The 18,463-nt window shown below is 40.9% G+C and overlaps 1 protein-coding gene across 1 annotated transcript; it reads right to left on the bottom strand.

Moving 5' to 3' along the window:
• Window positions 1-3,807: 3,807 nt before the first annotated feature.
• Window positions 3,808-17,751, bottom strand: CPO (carboxypeptidase O). Its single transcript, XM_010170467.1, has 11 exons — window positions 17,659-17,751; window positions 14,315-14,390; window positions 13,765-13,889; window positions 11,124-11,235; window positions 9,993-10,094; window positions 9,123-9,227; window positions 8,393-8,503; window positions 7,108-7,198; window positions 6,333-6,535; window positions 5,289-5,373; window positions 3,808-4,076 (listed from the first exon to the last, which is right to left on the bottom strand). Exons 1-11 carry the CDS (start codon window positions 17,736-17,738, stop codon window positions 3,808-3,810), a joined length of 1,359 nt encoding a protein of 452 aa, XP_010168769.1. The 5' UTR covers window positions 17,739-17,751.
• Window positions 17,752-18,463: the final 712 nt, after the last annotated feature.

Genomic DNA, 18,463 nt, shown 5'->3' with positions numbered 1-18,463 from the left:
AACTTGTTAGGAGCCTGAGGACTGTATCAAATTAACATAGCATGGAGGAGAAATCAACGGAGAGGGAGCTCCTTGCCTGAAATGGAATGAGGTCACTGATGGCCCTTTCTTCAATCTTTATTTTTGTATTACAGACAAAATGTTAGCAAGGATAATATAGAACACTGTTACTCAGAGCTGGGATGCCCTTGTTGTTATTCAGTAACGTAAATGACCAAAAGTAATTAATCCTTTGCAATACTAATTATATAATAAAGCAAGCATGATTGGGGTGTTTAACTGTGAGAAAGAAAGGGAAGTGGCATGGTTTTGGTAAATTTATTGGGGAGAAACAACAATGAATAGAAGTTTAGCATGTGTTTACACATGAGTAAATCGAAAGTCACACTGTTGTCTCAGTAGGATAATGCTGTGCTCCTGCTAACATGCAAGAAATCATAACATGGCTCTTTCTGTACATCATCATAAAGCAAAACCCTGCAAGGGCCAGAGAGGGCAACAAAGGAATGCAGATGAGAGAAAACCAGGCAACGGATTAATGAAGTAAGGGGAGTTTCAGTAGAGACATCCATACCATGTTTTTCTTTAAAATGTTCCTTTGCAAAATGTGGTTGATAAAATACACCCTCTCTGCAGTGATTTTTGTCACCATACATATCACTCTTCTATGAGCACAAAAGGTACACAGAGAAGTCGTCAAACTGGGAGGATGTGTGAAATACAGAGCCCATGTAATGTTTGTAAAGATCAATTTGCTACAGCCTCGGCCTTTTAGCGGTTATGGCTCGCTTGTGCAGTGATAGTTCCTAAAAGGGGCTGTAAGCAGTCGTTGCAGGACTTCGTAGGACAATGGGGGCAAGGTGCTGCTTCCACACAACCTTCATTTGTGGTTTCACTATACGAAGTGGGTGATCCAAGGAGCTGTAAGCCCGGGCATGATCAGTGTGCTGAGAGCAGCAAGCATTCTTCTAAATAACAATTATTGCCAAATATCTTATTTTTTTCTGGTGAAGTCTTCATCTCTGCTTCTTGAATGCTGTGAGTGCTGGAGGCAAAATCTCCCCTGATCCACCTGCCTAGGTGCCATGAGCAGGGGCATCTTCCCCTGCATGGTGGTGGTAATTACAACAAGAGGAGCTGATGAGGAACTGAGACAGTCCACAGAGACCTGCCAGTTAACCTTGGCACACATCTGGTTGTATCTTGTATTGGTAAACAATTTTATCAAAAGACACCCAAGATCAGCCAAACCAACACCTTTCCCCTCTGACTCTAGGTGTATAGGCTGTGCAATACATCTGAATCCAGTAAAGAAGCCCTGGCTGGCAGCATTTTTGTACAGTGTAGTCATGGGTTAGTTTTGGAAAGGGCTTGGTGCCAGCCCAAGCTTGAGTTGGCTTTGGCAAGGTGAGCGTGTGGGCATTGGTCCTCAGAGGGCACTGCCTTCTGCTGCTGGTGGCACTGGGGAGCTTCACTGCCATTTGCCAGCAATTCACAGAATCACACAGAATCACAGAACTGCCTAGGTTGGAAAAGACCTTTAAGATCATTGAGTCCAATCATTAACCTCACACTGACAAGTCCTCAACTAAACCATGTCCCTAAGCACTATGTCTACTCGACTCTTAAATACCTCCAGGGATGAGGACTCCACCACTGCCCTGGGAAACCTGTTCCAATGCCTGAGAATCCTTTCAGCAAAGAAATTCTTCCTCACATGAAAATGGCTGTGGAACACTCGTGGTCAAACAGCTCAGTCATGGGCTAGATGGACTTGGTTTGTTTCTTACAGTTCCAAAGACACAATAGACAAATACAAATATAAAGACTTACAAGTCATATCCTAAACTAAACATAAGTTTGGAGAATGATGCTCCTGTGGGGAGAAGTGCTAATTAGTGACACCTTCTGCTACAGAGCCCAGCAACAGACGGGTCTTACTGTAAATGAGTGGTTGGTCTGGAAGGACTATGCTCTGGGGAACCTGTGGGAGTTAGGCAGATTTAGCTACGCCACTTGGTAATAATCTGTGGACAATGCACACAGGAGCTAAGATTTGTCAGCTAACAGTACAGACAAAACGACAATAAGATGTCCTTTGGACAAATGACTGCCAGGTTGTTATTTGTGATTTATTTTTTTTAACAGTACCATGGTCAGGTCATATGCATCCTTCTCTTGGCAGCACTGGAAGAGAACTGGACAAAATAATTCTACCAGTTCTGCCACAGACCCTCTATGAGATCTTAGTCAAGTCACTGAGTCTCGCTTTACTTTATAACTTGAGGGCAGTATTATTTCAGTCCTCTCAATGTCCTTTATCTGTGAGGTTTTTGGCAGAAGCTCTTGATCTGCCTTTGCCATCACTAGCCTTCAAGCAGTCAGGGGGGAAAAAAAAGCATTCTCTTCCCCAAAGCTGGAAATATTTTGTTGAAAATCTCTGGTTAGAACACTTTCAGTTTTCAAGTGGAATCTTGAAATTTGCTGAGAAAATCAGACATTTAATACAAAATAATTTTTTCTTTTTTATTTTTCCCTTTCATTTTATGTCAGGAAAAAAAATAATTTATCCTATTATCTGTAATAGCCAAGCCTGGTGGACATATTTCTGGGATGCAGGACTCCTGGATTCAGAAGCAGAGTACAGGTTAAAATAAGTCTTCTCTATTTCAGTGAATGCCCTGCACCCTCTGGTGTTGGCTGTAACAATACAGAAACTCTTGGTGTTTCCTTTTGAGTGGCTCAGGCAGAGGGTCCCTGCTCAATGAGCTGAAACATTTCCTTTCCTCTGGCACTCCACTGAGCTTCCAGCTTTGCATGAGGATCCCAAGCAGATCCCTGCAGGCTGCAGGCTCTCCCAAGTGATGGAGAACCATGCAACTGGGCCTCAGTCCTGCAGAGTCATCCCCAAAGGATTAAGGTGGTTTCTAAGAAGAGCACCTCTGTTTAAAGAGACTTCCTTTACACACCATCTGTAATGAAATCCCTTAGGAGTCTGACTTTAGGAGGATATTTGTCACCACCAGTCACACAGTTTTGGAAGGTGAGGATACAAAGAAATCACTCTCTGGTCTTCTCTGCAGGAATAGTGCCCCATCCTCATCTTCCTTTCCCCTTTCCCTTTTGTGTTTTTGAAGGATTTGGGCAGTTTCTATCTTCACTAATCTGACTGCATCTAAGTGACAGGGCAACACTTCTTGTCTGTCCCCACGTGCTTGCACCAGCTCAACTCTTCAGCTTATTTCAGGCTGCTGTTGATGGTTGCCTGATTACAACCTTTCACCAGCTTTCGAGGCACTGTATGTTCTGGTCAATCCCAATGTAGCAGTTTGGGAAAGGAAGGTGGATGTCAAGGAAGCTGTCCCGTTTTCTGTAGTGGGAATTGGGGATGTTCAAGTCTCACAGGTGTCCAGCTAGTGCCAGCAAGACCCAGGAGTCAGCAGGGTCAGGCAGTTGGGAGAATTGTGAGAGAGCAGGGGTGTAGCTGACAGAAGGACTGCATAGGCCCAGGTGAGCCCCTGAAAACATGCTCAAGAACCAGGTAGTAATAATGTTCTGTCCCTGTGCGTACTTGAGCTGGCTTCTTGCAGATCCAGCAAGTGAAGACTGGGAAATTGCTACAGCTTTTCATCCTTTCCACCTTCCCTAAAACACAGCTATCAAAACCACAAGTGGTTGCTTGTATTTTGTGGGATGAGTCTTTATTGAAATACTTGACATTTTGTTCCTCTGGTCATGTAATTTTGTCTTTTCGAAGGGAAATTATACTTTGCACAGGAGTCTCTTGCTGGGTTCTCTAGGCCGTTTTTAAGAAACTGTCCATGTAAGTACAACACTCAGGCAGAGGCTCAGGCCCAGGCTTCCAGAGGTCAGCACCACACCCCCACCTGGGAAGTACTTCTGATCAACATAGTCTATGATAGTTGTCACAGCCAACATCGTCTCCTCACATGTGGGTTGGATCTGGTCGGGGGGTAGGACAAACCCATGAGTACCCTTATCTCGTAGTTCAAAGGTGTAGGAGAAAGGAATGCCAATCGTGTGAGCCCAGTCCCGTGAGGAGCCTGAATTACTGTCTGTGAATTTAAAAATAGAGGGGAGGTAGATATATTAAGCATGGTTCTTTGAAAATATTTCTTGCTATAGTTAATGCAAGATTCTACCAGAATCCCTGAACTAAGCAGTAACCGTATATCACTGTGACATGGAGAGCAGAGTTTCTAGGTGCTGCAATTCTTAATTATACTGAAAGTCTTCCATGAAGTTTCCTAAGTGAAAAAATCCTTGGTAAGATAGTCCTGTACAATAACAGGAGATGAGTTCCAAGGGGTCTGTGTTTTTAGCATTTTGCTGTGATTAGCATGGGGTACAAGATGGATTGGCCATTTGTCTGCTCTGGCACTTCATTTCCTACATTGGTGCTGCCTGGAATTTCTTTGTTTTTAAGCATAATTCTGGTCAAGTCTGAAAAATTTCTGTCTGCTCTGTGTATCACTGTTCATCTGCCTCATGGATCTTTTTTCTTACCCAGCCAGTATAAGCACAAACCCTGGAAACTGCAGTCCTAGGCATGGACCAGTTACCTTATACTTTGACCATATTGCTCATGCAGTAGGTGATTTGTGTGACTCAGGGACTGGCACAGACAGCTGCTGTGAATATGCAAAACCACCTCAGTACCGGAGCCAGCTACTTACTGTTCTGAGTGACTAGTGTGACATTGCTCACTGAGAAAGGTTGGGTTTACCAGGCGGTTTCTAGGGCCCTCTGGTCCTCTGCATAAAGGCTGTCGACTAGTGTCAGCTGTGATGGTGTGTTCGTGGTGAGGCTATCCAGGCTATTAGGAACAAGGCTGAAAACAGCATATTTCACACAGAACTGCAAGCAGCTGCCATGTGATAATGTCTGATGGAGTATCTATAGACCTGATTGGGATTTTAATTTTTGCTTGACTGCAGTGAAGACAAATAGGAGTTTTGCTGCTGACTTCAGCAGGGTCAGGATGATCTATCACCAATCTCCTTCTGTCCCCTGTGATGTATCTGTGAGGAATTCATGTAGGAACTAGCTTCTGATCAATGCTTCCTTCCTTCCTGCAGTCAGCTTTATAACATACAGTGTTATCTTGTATTGAAACGACTGCTACTTAGATGTTCCACTGAACCAGCCCATTAAATATTACTCAAAAAGGAAACTCAGCATACCAATACTTACTGATGCCTGTGACACAAGAATGACTCTCTTCTTTGCCAAACAGAGCAATCAAAGGGAAACATAAAGAAACTTACATAAAATTAAAGAGGTTGATCCTACTTCATATGTGGTCCCATACTTTCCCATCAGGGCAGCAGCTGCTTTCTCAGCAACATGCATCTGTAAGTTCAAGATAGGAATAGCATTGCCATCAGTGCCAGTACATGTGGCAGTTATTTTGAGTAGACCAAAATTTTTATCTCTTTCAGCTTTACATTTACACATGATCAGCTTTAAGTTTTGATATTACTAGTTCAGGACTTTAGAGAAACCCATTCCAAACATTTGGGCAAATTGTTCCTGATTTTTTTAATGCAAATTATGTTCAAATCTTTAAAATGACTCTGCTAATAGTTAGAGAAGATATTGGCCTTGTTGTAAAGCTAGAGAGCTGTATTTTGGGGAGTTAGAGTCTATGCTGTATAGCATACTGATACTGACTACAGCAGCGATTGATCTCTTACACTTATTATATTGCCATAGACTCTGTATCCCACCATCTTTAGAAATGGAGCCAGAGACAGATGAAATGACTTCTCCAGTGACTCGTATGAAGTCTGAACCCAAGTCTCTCATGCTCTTGACTAGTGCTCCAGCTACTGGAATGTTCATAAATACACATGTTAATGAACTTCAATTAGAATGCTTGGAAACTTGAGAAGTAACCAAGAAGCAGGTGCCTGTTTTGCTCCGGTTCTCCTGGTGAGCACATTCGGAACACCCTCTCTGGACACAATCATGACAACCATGTGTGTATAATGTGCTGGCATCCTGAAGTGCAAACGCGTTCTTGTATGCATCACGAGCTTGGTGCTCTTCTCTGCTTACCTTGCACTGCAACAGATATCAACCCTATCTGTAAGAGTTCAGTTTTCCTGATTCAAGATGAAGGATTAGGATTAATTCTGAGGCAAATAAACCTTCCTGTTACTGTATGGAGCAGCAGAAATACTGGGAGCCAAGCCCCTGCATAAGCCCAGCTCCTCTGAAGGAAAGGCAAGAGGGCAAATAGAGTTGTCCCACATGCTACTGCCTGTACTTGTTCTCTACAAGCGTAGAAGATTAGTGTTTTGCCCTACCAGTTCTTCACTGTTACTTGGAGGTTTAGTTGTGGAACCATATGGAGTAAGGATGTACTGTCCGTAGGAGTGAATTGTTAAATAGCACAAAATGTCACTCTTCTTCCTTTCGATAAACTGAGCCACAGCTCTTGTCTCAGGCTCTGATTCTGGTCCAGATCCACAGAAGATTTCACTGCTGCAGTTATAAGAAACACCAATACCTGGAGAGGAATACAAAAAGTGAATCAAAGAGGAGACATATAAACACCACTTTAGAGGGAACAGGGAAATTTACCGTGGGGTTTTTATGTGGGCAGGGAGACTAGACAGCTCACTGCGACTTGAACATTTCGCTCTGTTGGGAGCAACTAAAATTTGCTACACGACTGAAATATGTAATGCGTATTTGCAGGCTGGCTGCAACAAAAACACTCCGACACCACCGCAGTGTACCCCCCGCCAAGGAAGCTTTGGAGGCTCCCTGAAGTTCATGGCAAACACAAATACTGGCTGTTAAGTGACTGCCTCCTGACATTGCTACCTAGAGCTGATGCTTGCTCCTGCAGTGAATTAGAGGTATAGTTACATAAGCAGCAATTTTCTGCTCACAAAAACAAATGCCAGTTGAAAGTAAATGACTTAATATTTTTACAAACCAGGTTTTTATTTTTACATGTGTCTTGACGAGAACAAGATGAGTATTCCTTTCTTATAGGACTTCATCTTATTTCAGAGACTAGTTCTTACTCTTGCATTACATTTGTGTTGCTGATCTGAAGTACTTGGAACTTACTGCCCCAGGAGGAATTGAAGTTTCGGTTCAGATCTGTCCCATAGCAGGTGCCATTCATATGTGGAGAACGGTTTTTCCTCCACAAACGATCCTAAACAAAAGTAACTTCAGTTACATAATAACAACTCAGTGATCCAGAGGGCCTAGTGATAATATGGTGTAAAGAATCCGTTATTTTAGACCTCTGCGTTCTGAGTAACTCTTGCTCTGTAAGACGGCAACTCTGGGGTGATAAAGCTTAGTGATAGAACATTTTATCTACTACAGCCAGGCTGCCATATTCCACAAGCTTGCATGCCCCTTGAAATGAGCCTCCTGAACTTTAAAAAAGTCTGCTTTTTCTGTGCTTCCATGCAGTGTTGCACTCCTAAGGAAGACTTGGCATCGTGAGGGATACCTCTGTGTCCAAGAGATGATAGCTGAACTTGTGTTTGTTTCAGATTCAAGAAGAATGCTTTTTTGTCAGCTAATCTTACTGCTGCTCCTTGGTTCCTTGCTACATGCACTGCTATACTTGGTTCTCTGCAGAACTCCCTGTGCTGCCTGTATGAGCTTCCTGGCTGAATTACCTGTGCATGCAATTGCAAAGTGTGGTGTGCCCCAAACCTGCCAGGGAGCAAGCTGGGAGACAGCAGGGTACACATGGCAGTAGGCTGAGCCTGTCAGGCCATGCTGAGGTCCTGCATTAAAAAGTGTTTTGAGTGGGCTCAGGAGTGTGGAAGCATGAGGAGAGTTGATGAAGACCAATATTTTGCATTATCCTCCGTATCAGAAAAGGAAGATTATTTTGAAGGTCACCCTTATTTCAAAACCAAATAGCCCAATATTTGACCAACTCTCCTGTCCCATGCTGCAGAGATGCTTAGACCCATCTGCTAGTTGAGATCTCTTGCAAAGAATGACTGACTCTTCCAGACATGGTTAACTCCATCCACCAAGCCTTGAGCTGTAAGCAGGGAAGTAAGTCCATCCACAGAAACCTGAAACTGACTGAGCCTGTGGTTTTGTCCTTCTCTCTTCCCAAGAAACTGACTGATCCTGTGGTTTTGTCCTTCTCTCTTCCCAAGGCTCATGACATTTGCTAGGAATTTTTATCCCTGTAATATCAAGTGACTGCCAATTTACCAGAAGAAACAAAACCTCTCTGCCATGAGAGGATTTGTGTGAGTAATGATTCTGTCACTCTTCTCTGTTTAAATGTAATTGCTATGGTTGTATCTAAAATTAACAAAGCATGCTTTGCACATCTAATTTTCAATCTAGTTCCTGGATTTTCTCTACTTACTTTTTCCCAGGAATAGATGTAGCCATCAATATTGAGGACTGGCAAGACATAGAGGTCCAAATTCTGCAGAAATCTGCTTATCTTTGGGTCAGATTTGTAATTTTGAAGAATCTGAAAAGAAAAAACACAGAGGACTGAGCAGAGAATCTAGTGGTAATCACTGGATAGTTTAGAACTATCATCAGGGAATTAATCACTCCTGGATATCACCATGGTATCCAAGATCTACTTGATCCCCGGATGTATTGAGATATCTACCTTTTGCCATTAACAAAATGACAGTGTATCCACTAATTGCATACTTCATATGGGTGGAGTCTAGCAGGTGTGAAAGTTGCACGATAGCGTGACTGTGTGCCAGTACTTTCAGTACACATGGAACATCGCTGTACCGTATCTTAGGGTTGCTTTATTCCAGGGGAACTGTGGCTTTGTGATGCAAAGAGGCTTGATTCAAAAGCCACTGTGGGATATGAGAGATTGCTATCAAGTTCCGTTGCTTTGGAATGGTTCAGGTGGAGGAAACAATGTGCTAACAAATATTGTCCCATATCTCATCTCAGACTGTGATTTGGAGTTAGGTCTCTGCAGGTCTCTGTACTATGTACTAATTTTGAAAATCATTTTTTAACAGAAAAACCATAATTCTTGCTACCACGTTAGAGAAGAGAACTGAAGTATGCAATGTTATATGGTTTTTTATTAGCTAAGTGTAAAAGTGAGGACTCACTTCTTTCACAAACCACTGGCAGAAGGCTGGAGAGATCCATTCTCTGGCATGAATCCCACAGTCCATCCAAATGATCTTTTTGTTTTTATCTGATGGTTGGCTGATCTGAGAAAGTGTAAAAATGATCATTTGAAAAACTGTTACAATAAAATAGCCTAGCATAGTACAGAAAGAAAACAATGTGCCTTGATATGCCGTTGAGCCTTCTGAGATTATTATTATTACAGACATAATTATGACAAGCTTTCCTTCCTAATAACCCTATCTCTGTAATATCGCAGAGCAAGAGTTTTGAAGTGTCTGTTGAGCAAGAGTTTCAATAAAACATTTTTTTTCGTTTATATTAGTCATTCATAGGACTGGTTTTTCTTACTTTGGGAGTATTTTTTTTTAAGAAGGGGAAGCACAAAAAGACAGGGAATCTAATTTTACTCAGTGATAGGAACAGATTAGACAATAAGTAACGGAATTATTTAGACTATGGTTTTTACTAGAGCATCTCATAAAAAAAGTCATGGAATACTCCTAGCAGAAAGGCTGTAAGCTGTAAAAAGTAATAACAACAACAAAACAAAACTCCTTTATCCCTACACACAGCTGTTGCCAAGCTACTTTCAGCTTGATTTGTATTTCTGAAGAAGACTTCAGTTAAAGTCTTGTTTTCAGTGCATAATAGCAGTAGCAAGGTTATGGTGGTAGTGTATATGAAAGTTGGCAAATCTTACTGTACTGTAGAGGAATAAAACCATCTCCTGTTATATCCATTAGTTGGGATGAACACTGTCTTAGGAAGGATCTGAATCCTGTCTTCTCTTGTGTACTTTTTTGTGAAGATACCTTTTATTCCCTTTAAGAAAGTTCCTCCCTTACCTTCAGATAATACATTGTTCGATTCTCGATTGTCTTCCCCAGGTAGTGCTGAGTCACCAGGTCACTGTTGCTCTTCTGGATCTGAGTCATCCACTGATAAATCTGAAATAGTCACAGAGGATTCTTGGTCCAAAGCGGGAGTTTTCTCCTCTTTCCACTTCCATTTCCGAACTAAAGTATGTTCTTTTGCTTAGACAAGTAATGTTTTCCTCAGAGTTTATTTCAATTTGTGATATCACTTAACAGTTATGGAAGGCTTTTCACTTGCCTCTGAGCAAAGGCATGGTCATATCTCACTGGGCGTTAACATCACTGCAATACAACTCTGATACTCTATTCTGGATCTCATTCAACATGCCCATCCGATTGGGCATCTTTCTGTTGACTTCACCAGACATGGAGCCACACCATCAAATCTTCAAAAGAGTGTCACAGTCTCTCTCCTGTTAGTACTGATTTTCCATATCTGAGTTCAGCAGCAGTCATCCCCAATGGGTAGTTCAAACAAAGTATACATGAGTACTGTCTCACTCTTACTATGTGGCTAAGAGGAAGAACACCGCCATGCTTTGCCTTTGTCCAGGCTCACCCACTGGTCCGTGAAACTCAGCACCAAGAAGTCTTGACTACCAACCCTCATGACATTATTCTCTCGTGAAGTGTCAAAACCCTGTCCTTAAATTACTGCTTTCTACAGGTCTCCCACTGTTCACCTCTTCTTCCTCACTGGGATTCCAGAGATCACAATAGTCATTGTACTTAACATTTGGCTCAGCATCAAACATAAATGAATAAATACTAGAGATAATGATAAAGCCTAATAGGGTAGAAAGGTAGCAAACCAATCAACTGAACCCCAGAATATTGTTTGCAAAACAATATGACTGCTTCACACAGAGCATTTAGGTTTTGGTCAGGAATTGAGGATTTAATCAAAATCAGTGGCACATTCATGTTCAGTTCAACCAGGCTAAGATTCTAGTCAAAGAGTAAGGACTGATTCTGCAAAGCAGAAATCCAGAAAGAGCTCCACTGATTTTGGCTGAGCTTTCTGCAAGCACAGAGTTGCTTGCTGTGACATTTACGAAGCAGCACAGCAAAGAAAGCAAGCAGACATGGGTTCCTCTTTACCTCTTCCATTGGGTGATATTGGGTGTAGACATAACCTTCTGGGACTTGCCTGTGGCTGCTCTCCCTTGGCATGCTCTGATCCACAAGTTCCTGCACATCAGGTATTAGGACTCTGAGGGGAGGAGAAAGGGGGAGATAGAAAACAAATAAACAAAACAATCTGTAAAAATTACTGCAGAACTATCATGGTGGCTACATTGCTTACATCAACAAATGAAAGGATTTAGCATCTTCTGTTGTGGACTACCTTGACAAAGTCATCACCATCAGCTTAATGGTTACTTTCATGTAAGAGAAAGTTCAAAGTACTGAGATTTTTACTGGGTTTTAATAATAAATAAATAATTTTACTATATTTTTCAAAAGTATGATTGACAATTTTCTACAAAAAAATGTTGAATATCTTTCTTTCCTTCACCACTTCTGCTTCTGGGCAAAACTCTAAAATACCACCTTTTGGGAAAAGAAGGGAAGAGTGAAAAATTTAAGACTAGTGTTTCACTGTATTTTATGGAGACATTTTCAATTACAAAGACTTCACAGAAGTATTCATTGCATTTTGCAAAAATTAGAGCAAAACCCCCCTTTCCTTCAAAAAGCTCTTCTTGCTTTTTACCTACAAATTAGCTCAGAAGTGAGTGTATGGGTGTCATGATTCCGTGATCAAGGGAGTCAATAAAACCTTTTCCTTGACTTCAGAGGATCATACAGGGTGCTTTCTCACTGCAATCAGCCCCTTGTAACACTGTTACAAATCTGTGCTCCTTGTAAGTGCTTGCGATAAGACAATTGCAAAGGTAGCTCAGACAGTGTTGGTTTCCAACACTCGAAGTGCTAATGGGCTGTTCTGCTGACAGTAGCACTGAGCGGCACTTCTGGAAACTGCACATAAGAAACTTCTAAGAGTAGTTAGAGCTGACTTTCACTCTGAGCTTTGATGTTTATTCACATCTGAACTTCAGACTAAAATTCAGGCAGTGCGAATTCCCATGAACTGAAACCACACACGCAAAATGCCTTATCAGAGCTCTGGAGAATTGAAATCCCAGAGTCTGACACAGTCAGAATATTGATGTCCTGATTATAATTTGTCATTTATGTCTCTATCATTATACACCTAACTGTCATGTTACCTTCCTTGCATGTCAACTGCCTTTTAAAAGGTGGTTCCTGCTTTGAATTTGTTACAGGAATTTTAACTCTAACATTGCTGTACTCATCTCAACCCTTTTGCAATACAAAACCAAAACCTCAGCTTGACTACTTGACTATTAAATTACCCACCTCTTTCTTTAGCACCCTACAGAAGGTGGATTCAGTTCTGTCCCCAGTCCAAGGGGGAAAAAAATACTTTAAAAAATTAAGTTGCTAACTTCAGTTTAGTCTTTAAATTTCCACTAGAATAAGTTGAAACCATTAGAAAATGAAGAGTCCTGATATAAATAAGAGGTTAAATATCTTCTGGAATGTTGTCTAAGTCCTGAATACTTAAAGCTGATGCTAGGTCATTTGTACTGGCTCCCACCTCATCTCTCTGCATCTCTGGTTGTCAGGGCATCACACTTACTAAGAAGAATTTGTCAGGCGAGATGCAGACTGTCAAGATCAGGTTTAACTCTAAACAAAGTGGCACAAATCCTCCTTTAACTTATCTTTGATTGGTAAATGTCACTGTATGTCCATAGGCCATTTGTCACCAGCCCTGAATGACTACAGGATTGTTTACATGAAATATAGCTAGCTACTGGTTACCTGAAAAAGTCAGTTCTAAATGGGAATGAGACTGTGTGAGGAATAGATCTCATTTAATCCCATTTGGCTTTATAAACACTCTTTGTATCTGGATTATGTCTCCTGGTTGGAAGCAGAAGCGTGGCAGTTAGTGAAGATGTGTGGCTGGGTAGGTGTGATAAAGCATCATGGGTCATTTGCATCTCATGGCTCCCAGTTGCTGCACAGTGGGGACCTGCCACTGGGACCTTTATCCCAGGCTGGGATGCCTCTGGCTGAATGGTGACAGGAAATTCTCACCAGCCTGCTGGAGGGAATAGGGGTAGGAAACTGCAGCTTTGAAGAAATTAGCTGAATATTCAACTTTGAAAGGGCTCCTCTAAACTAGAGGAGCAACAAAAAGACAGGGAAGGGAGAAGAGCAGCTACAGAGACTGCTTCTTTGCAGTGACACTGGTTAAACCTTTGGGCTCTCCAAAATAGAGAGGACCCTGTGTTCGAGTATCCATGCTTTCCAAGAGCAGAGCATGCTCCTATAAGTAGTTGTTATACCAAATTTGGCTTCCTGAGTTGAGACTAAAAAACTGAGTCATATATCTGAGTACCATCCTCTGCCACTGAGAAGGCAACAGCAAGAAACAAGACAGATTGGGCTGTCTCAGATCCCAGCTCCAAATTCACAGTCCAGGCTAGTTGGAAGGTGAATAAACAGGGCATAGGGGAATGTGCTTTTAAAACTCAGAGGTATCTGTGCGTTGGGCAGGTCAAGGTAAGTTGGAGGCACTTGGAACAAAGGTTGGGTCCTATCGTCAGTACTTGCTGACTGTTCATTGAAAAGGGCTAGGTCCTTTTGTGATAGCAAGGAAGATTGTTAGAGCCAGCCTTTCCCATCAGGAAATTAGAGGTTTTACTTGTAAGAGATCATATGCTGATCTAAGCTGTCTTTTATCTCCTGCACCAGAGGGGCTGGGACCCTTATGTGCAGGTCTTCTCCAGCCCAGATGTCTTCAGGCAGCAGGGGCTTCCACAAATCCAGCTGTGCAGAGGAGAAGAAAGAAATGCACAAATCAAGCCCTGTTTTCAGAATGAGAAAATATATTTAAGATAGAGTAGCTGCATATCAATAAATGGAAACAGTTTTCCTTCAGATTTTCCCCTAAACTCCACTCCAGCCATCTGTTCATAGAGCATGCAGCACAGGCTCAGTGTTTCCATGGACTCAGGCACCACTGATAAGAAGCAGCACCTTCACAGAGCCATGCAAGGAAACTAACTTCTTCCCATAAATTCTTTCAGGTATTGAAAGGGCAATTCCACCCTACACAAATTAAAAAAAAAGTTTGGTAAAGCTTTTTCATGTTTACTTTAACCTTCATTCCTGTCCCAACTTACATGCAAATCTATTTCACAGCCCAAGACCCCACTCTGGTTTTTGAGCACACATGGTTTATTCTTACTCACCAGTAAAGTGCTGCAAAGATGCTGAAGATGCTGGACTTGCTGAAATGTTTCTGGCACAATCTGCAAAACCTGATCCCTGGAAATTCATCAGAGAAACAAGATCTGTTTTAATGTCTGTTAAAATATCCATGATTTCATAAGTCAAAAGGACGTATTTTGTTATGTAGAAGGAAGACAGAGCATGTAACTGAGTGCTGTTCCAGCAAAAAACATGTCTGAGTGATTAATTCCTGGAATGTTTTAGCTCCAAATAGCACTAAGTGATATGAGTTGCTGTTGCTGGAGCATTAGGTTAACTCTGCTTCCTCGTCAGTGGCAATTCTTTATTCACCATACCAGCTTCCCTGACGCCAACTGCTCCTGTGAGCCCTGGTGTGTGTTTCTACCTTTGCAGGACCAGGGCCAAAACAAGATCATTGGTAACACGTAACAAACTATTTATTTGATAAGGTGCCACTTTTTTCTCCCCCTACTGTTTGGGAATTATTCAGTTATTCTAAATAGACTTGGTGCTTTGCTGATCTACTTCAGTGTGCAAAAACATTAGATAGCCGTGATAAATGAACATTGCTAAAGAGCTTGAGATGTTGACAAACTACTTGTCATGAGAAAAGCCAATTTATTCCACAAATAGTGAATAGTGTGGTCTCCAGAACTGCATATTCTTACTCAATTTGCAGGAAACAAACATTTCTAGTACAGGTTCTATAATTTTACATTTGTAGAAAAGACATGCAGATCCAGTGCCTGAGTATATACTTTCATGAGGCCCCATGAAACTTTTGTTTACTACTGGCTTAATCTGAAAAAAATACTGAAAGTTTACAAAGAACAAATTAAAATGGTTGGAAATGCAGAAAAAACAAATCTGTATATTCTATTCAAAACCCCTTTGTAATTATTTTTCTAATTTTTTTTCAGTGTTTGCTCAGATCAGCATTCCAGGACTGATAGCAAGTGTGACATTTCTGAGGAAAGGGTTTCATAATGAGGAGTGGATTTTGACAACTACATTACGTTACTCAAAGGTGAGATAGCATTTGTCCACTACTGATGTGGTAGAGTGGGGAAACCTGAGAAATGTTTTTGTTTGTTAGCAACCAATAACTACTGCTTCACAGTCTCCTTCAGGGACTTCAATGGGCCTTGGAGCCTCTAGAGGACAAGTAAAAAAAAAAACAACCAAAAACCATTTTGAAGCTTTTGTAACAGAAATTCTTGTTGCAAAAGCCTTGCATGTTTTTTTATTAAAGCCACAGTCATTATGGTCATCAATATAATATACTCTCATCAACTGAACTGCAACTGCTGTCATTTGTGCTTCCATACACAAATGTGCAATTATCAGCTTAATATACATGCAAATAGAATTCACTGTTCATTCACGTTACCCACTGAAAAATAGGGGGATTTGGGTTTTTTTACAACTCTCTTGAAAATATCACCTTTAGTCATAGAGAAACATAGAACTTGATCGTTAAAATGGGCTGTTTACTACTGGATTAGGAGATGCTGTTAGCATATAGGACCCTCATCTGTGGGGCAAAATGATTACATTTGCATTGCTAACTATTTGGTACAACAGCCATGATATCTTTGTAATAAACCTTGTAGATGCAGGATAAACATCTTTGCTAGGAGAATAAACATCTCAGCTGCAGTTCAGAGTTTATTCTCTCTAAATGCCTGGGCTTGCTTTGCTCTTTGTCTATCAGGAAGGGAAACAATATCCTGTAATATCTTTCTATCCTCACTGACATTATGTCTTAATTACACCAAATGAAAGAAATGCCAGACAGTCAGATTGCTGCCAGATGGCCAGCTCTTATTTACTGATAAACCTTTTACAATAGCCAGTGTGGAGACAAATCATTTTTAATAGTAAACTAAGATTAGAAAGCACACACTCATTTATGATTATGGACTAGGTTTCTCAGTGGAGAAGTGCAAAGTCAGCCCATGTGACCATGTGAGAACAACAGTTTTTTAAAAGCTACAGTTCAGCTTTCTTACCAAATTAAAGGACTGTTCTCAGCACAAGCTGTGTTTCCTTGAATGCTCATAGATCAGATATTTAAGTTGTTGAACAAAGCAAATGACAATGAAAATGGTCTTTACTAGTCATTTCATCTTTGTGCAGGTGCTGCCCACCCACAGTCAAACTGACCATTCGATTAAGTGTGTTTTTAAATCCCATGCAAGTACTTAACAGTACTCATTCAGTCCTGGACAGCAATTAGAAACAAAAATGAATGCTACCTTACCAAGGGCCTGTTGAATTCTATTCAGTGAAATCAACAGGCTCTGGTTACGTCCCTGATACAAATCTAAAGACTAAATATTATTCAAGAGAAATAATGTATTTTAAAAAGAGCAGTAGTGACTCTGTATGATCTGCCAGGAGCTTTGCCAGGAGAGTCATTGAATGAGTATGCTATGAAGGAAACTTGCAGCAGGTATTGCTTGGTCTCCTCTCCTTTTTAAAACTGTATTCTGGGGATATAATTAGTCTAGAGTCATTCAGCACTGGGCTACTTTCTCTGTTTACTTTAGAAAATTCCATGTGTAAAGTTATATGTGGACAGCTGGCCTCCACACTATATTTGTGCCCCTCCTGCAAATCACAACTGCAGTAAAGGCAGAGTGACCTATCATTCCTTGTAAAGTTGAGGATGAATGAAACAAAATAGTTAAGATAGGCAAACAGCATATTTTTTTATCACTCATTTTCTTATGAAGCAGACAATGGAGAATACAGCAGAACCAGACATTTCATACTTTTTGGAAACATTAATCAGTAATAAAAACTGTGATAATCTCATTCTCTGAGTACCTTGGGGTGAAGATTGTCTGGACCAACTCCATGAGGTTCTTTTTGTTATTGTTACAAATATCCAATGGGGGTTCAGTATCTGAGCTGCTTTTGAGGCACTATCTTTCACATAACCTCACCTGGTTTTATTACAGAATCACAATTTTGCTCAGTCATCCCCCCGGCTTTATACTCAGAAAAGGCATTTTATTCCTACAGCATCTGGTTTCAAAGTTCATTATGAAAGAGGCTAAGCCAAATGAATTTCAGCTAATGGAAGCAGAGCATCCTGAAGTGCATTTGAGGGGCTTTCTGTGTCTCCTATGGCTGTAGCCATATCTTTTTTGGCTTGCATTTGGCTCACTCTTCTTCATTTCCCATCTTCATGTTTTCTTTCCAGATCTTACAAAAGCTTACGGCTTAGTAACCCTATCTCCAGGTTTTCAGTTCATAATTGTTATTATTATTCCTACACAGTTCCTGGGAATTTCATTGCATGCACAATTCTTCATGATACCCTGTTCACACTCACCTATCATGTTGTAATTTCAAGCTGAGTTTTCCAGGAATTAGCATCCCCAGAGAAAAGATGATCCCAAGAAAAAGCCACATCTTTGTGCAAAGAACCCAGCCCTGACAGTGCAGGACTAGAGAGGAAGAGGCTAGATCTGGACTGAACAATTTATTTGTACAATTATAATATATAACCAGACTTATCCTGGTAGGGAACGTGCCCTTGTTGAATCATTAACTTTTAAATAGTTCTCCTTTTTCTTAATTCTCCAAGCTCTCTTCCACACCCCAAAACACAAACTCATACAGATAGCAACATTCTCACTGAAGCACTTCTAAGTAAGAGGATTTTTCTATATGTCACCTTGAAATCTCTGAAAATGTTATGTGACAAAGTTGACAGTCATTGGAGAAAGTGTCAGCTGCAAGGTCCATGGTGATTAGTGAAGATTAGCATATAAATAAAAATCATAGGGATGAGAAGAACAAGAGAACAATGATAAAACATGCTCTATCCTCGCTGTCTTCCTGTGTTTGTGTCTTTTTGAAGCACTTCTTTGACCTCTTAACTGCGATTCTGTCACTTGCCTAGCCAAAAAGAGGACATGAAAAAAACAACCAACATGCCTGTAGAAGGGAAAGACAGGGACATCATAGTCTCATCTGTACCACTTTCAGTAGGACCAGATCAGTCTGGCCACAGACTAGCAGCTTTACACTGTCATAGTGTTTTTGTTATATACTCAAATCAGTGGGCTGGTTACTATCTGAAATATTTAAAAATATTTCATTTCTTGCATAGTTCATATTTCAAGAGTAAACAG

The sequence above is a fragment of the Antrostomus carolinensis genome, unplaced genomic scaffold (assembly GCF_000700745.2).
Source record: "Antrostomus carolinensis isolate BGI_N321 unplaced genomic scaffold, ASM70074v2 scaffold30536, whole genome shotgun sequence".
Taxonomy (NCBI): domain Eukaryota; kingdom Metazoa; phylum Chordata; class Aves; order Caprimulgiformes; family Caprimulgidae; genus Antrostomus; species Antrostomus carolinensis.
Note: the sequence above shows the minus strand (reverse complement) of the source record. Positions and strands in the feature narration are given on the sequence as shown.

Bases quoted from the DNA above. Each gene is read 5' to 3' on its own strand.
- CPO (XM_010170467.1), bottom strand. From the start codon at position 17,738: ATGTGGCTTTTTCTTGGGATCATCTTTTCTCTGGGGATGCTAATTCCT. The intron at 9,228-9,992 runs GTAAGGGAGGAA...ACACTTTCTCAG, and splicing joins GAACAATGTATTATCTGAAG to ATCAGCCAACCATCAGATAA. The intron at 6,536-7,107 runs GTAAGTTCCAAG...ATTCCTCTCCAG, and splicing joins CTTCAATTCCTCCTGGGGCA to GTATTGGTGTTTCTTATAAC.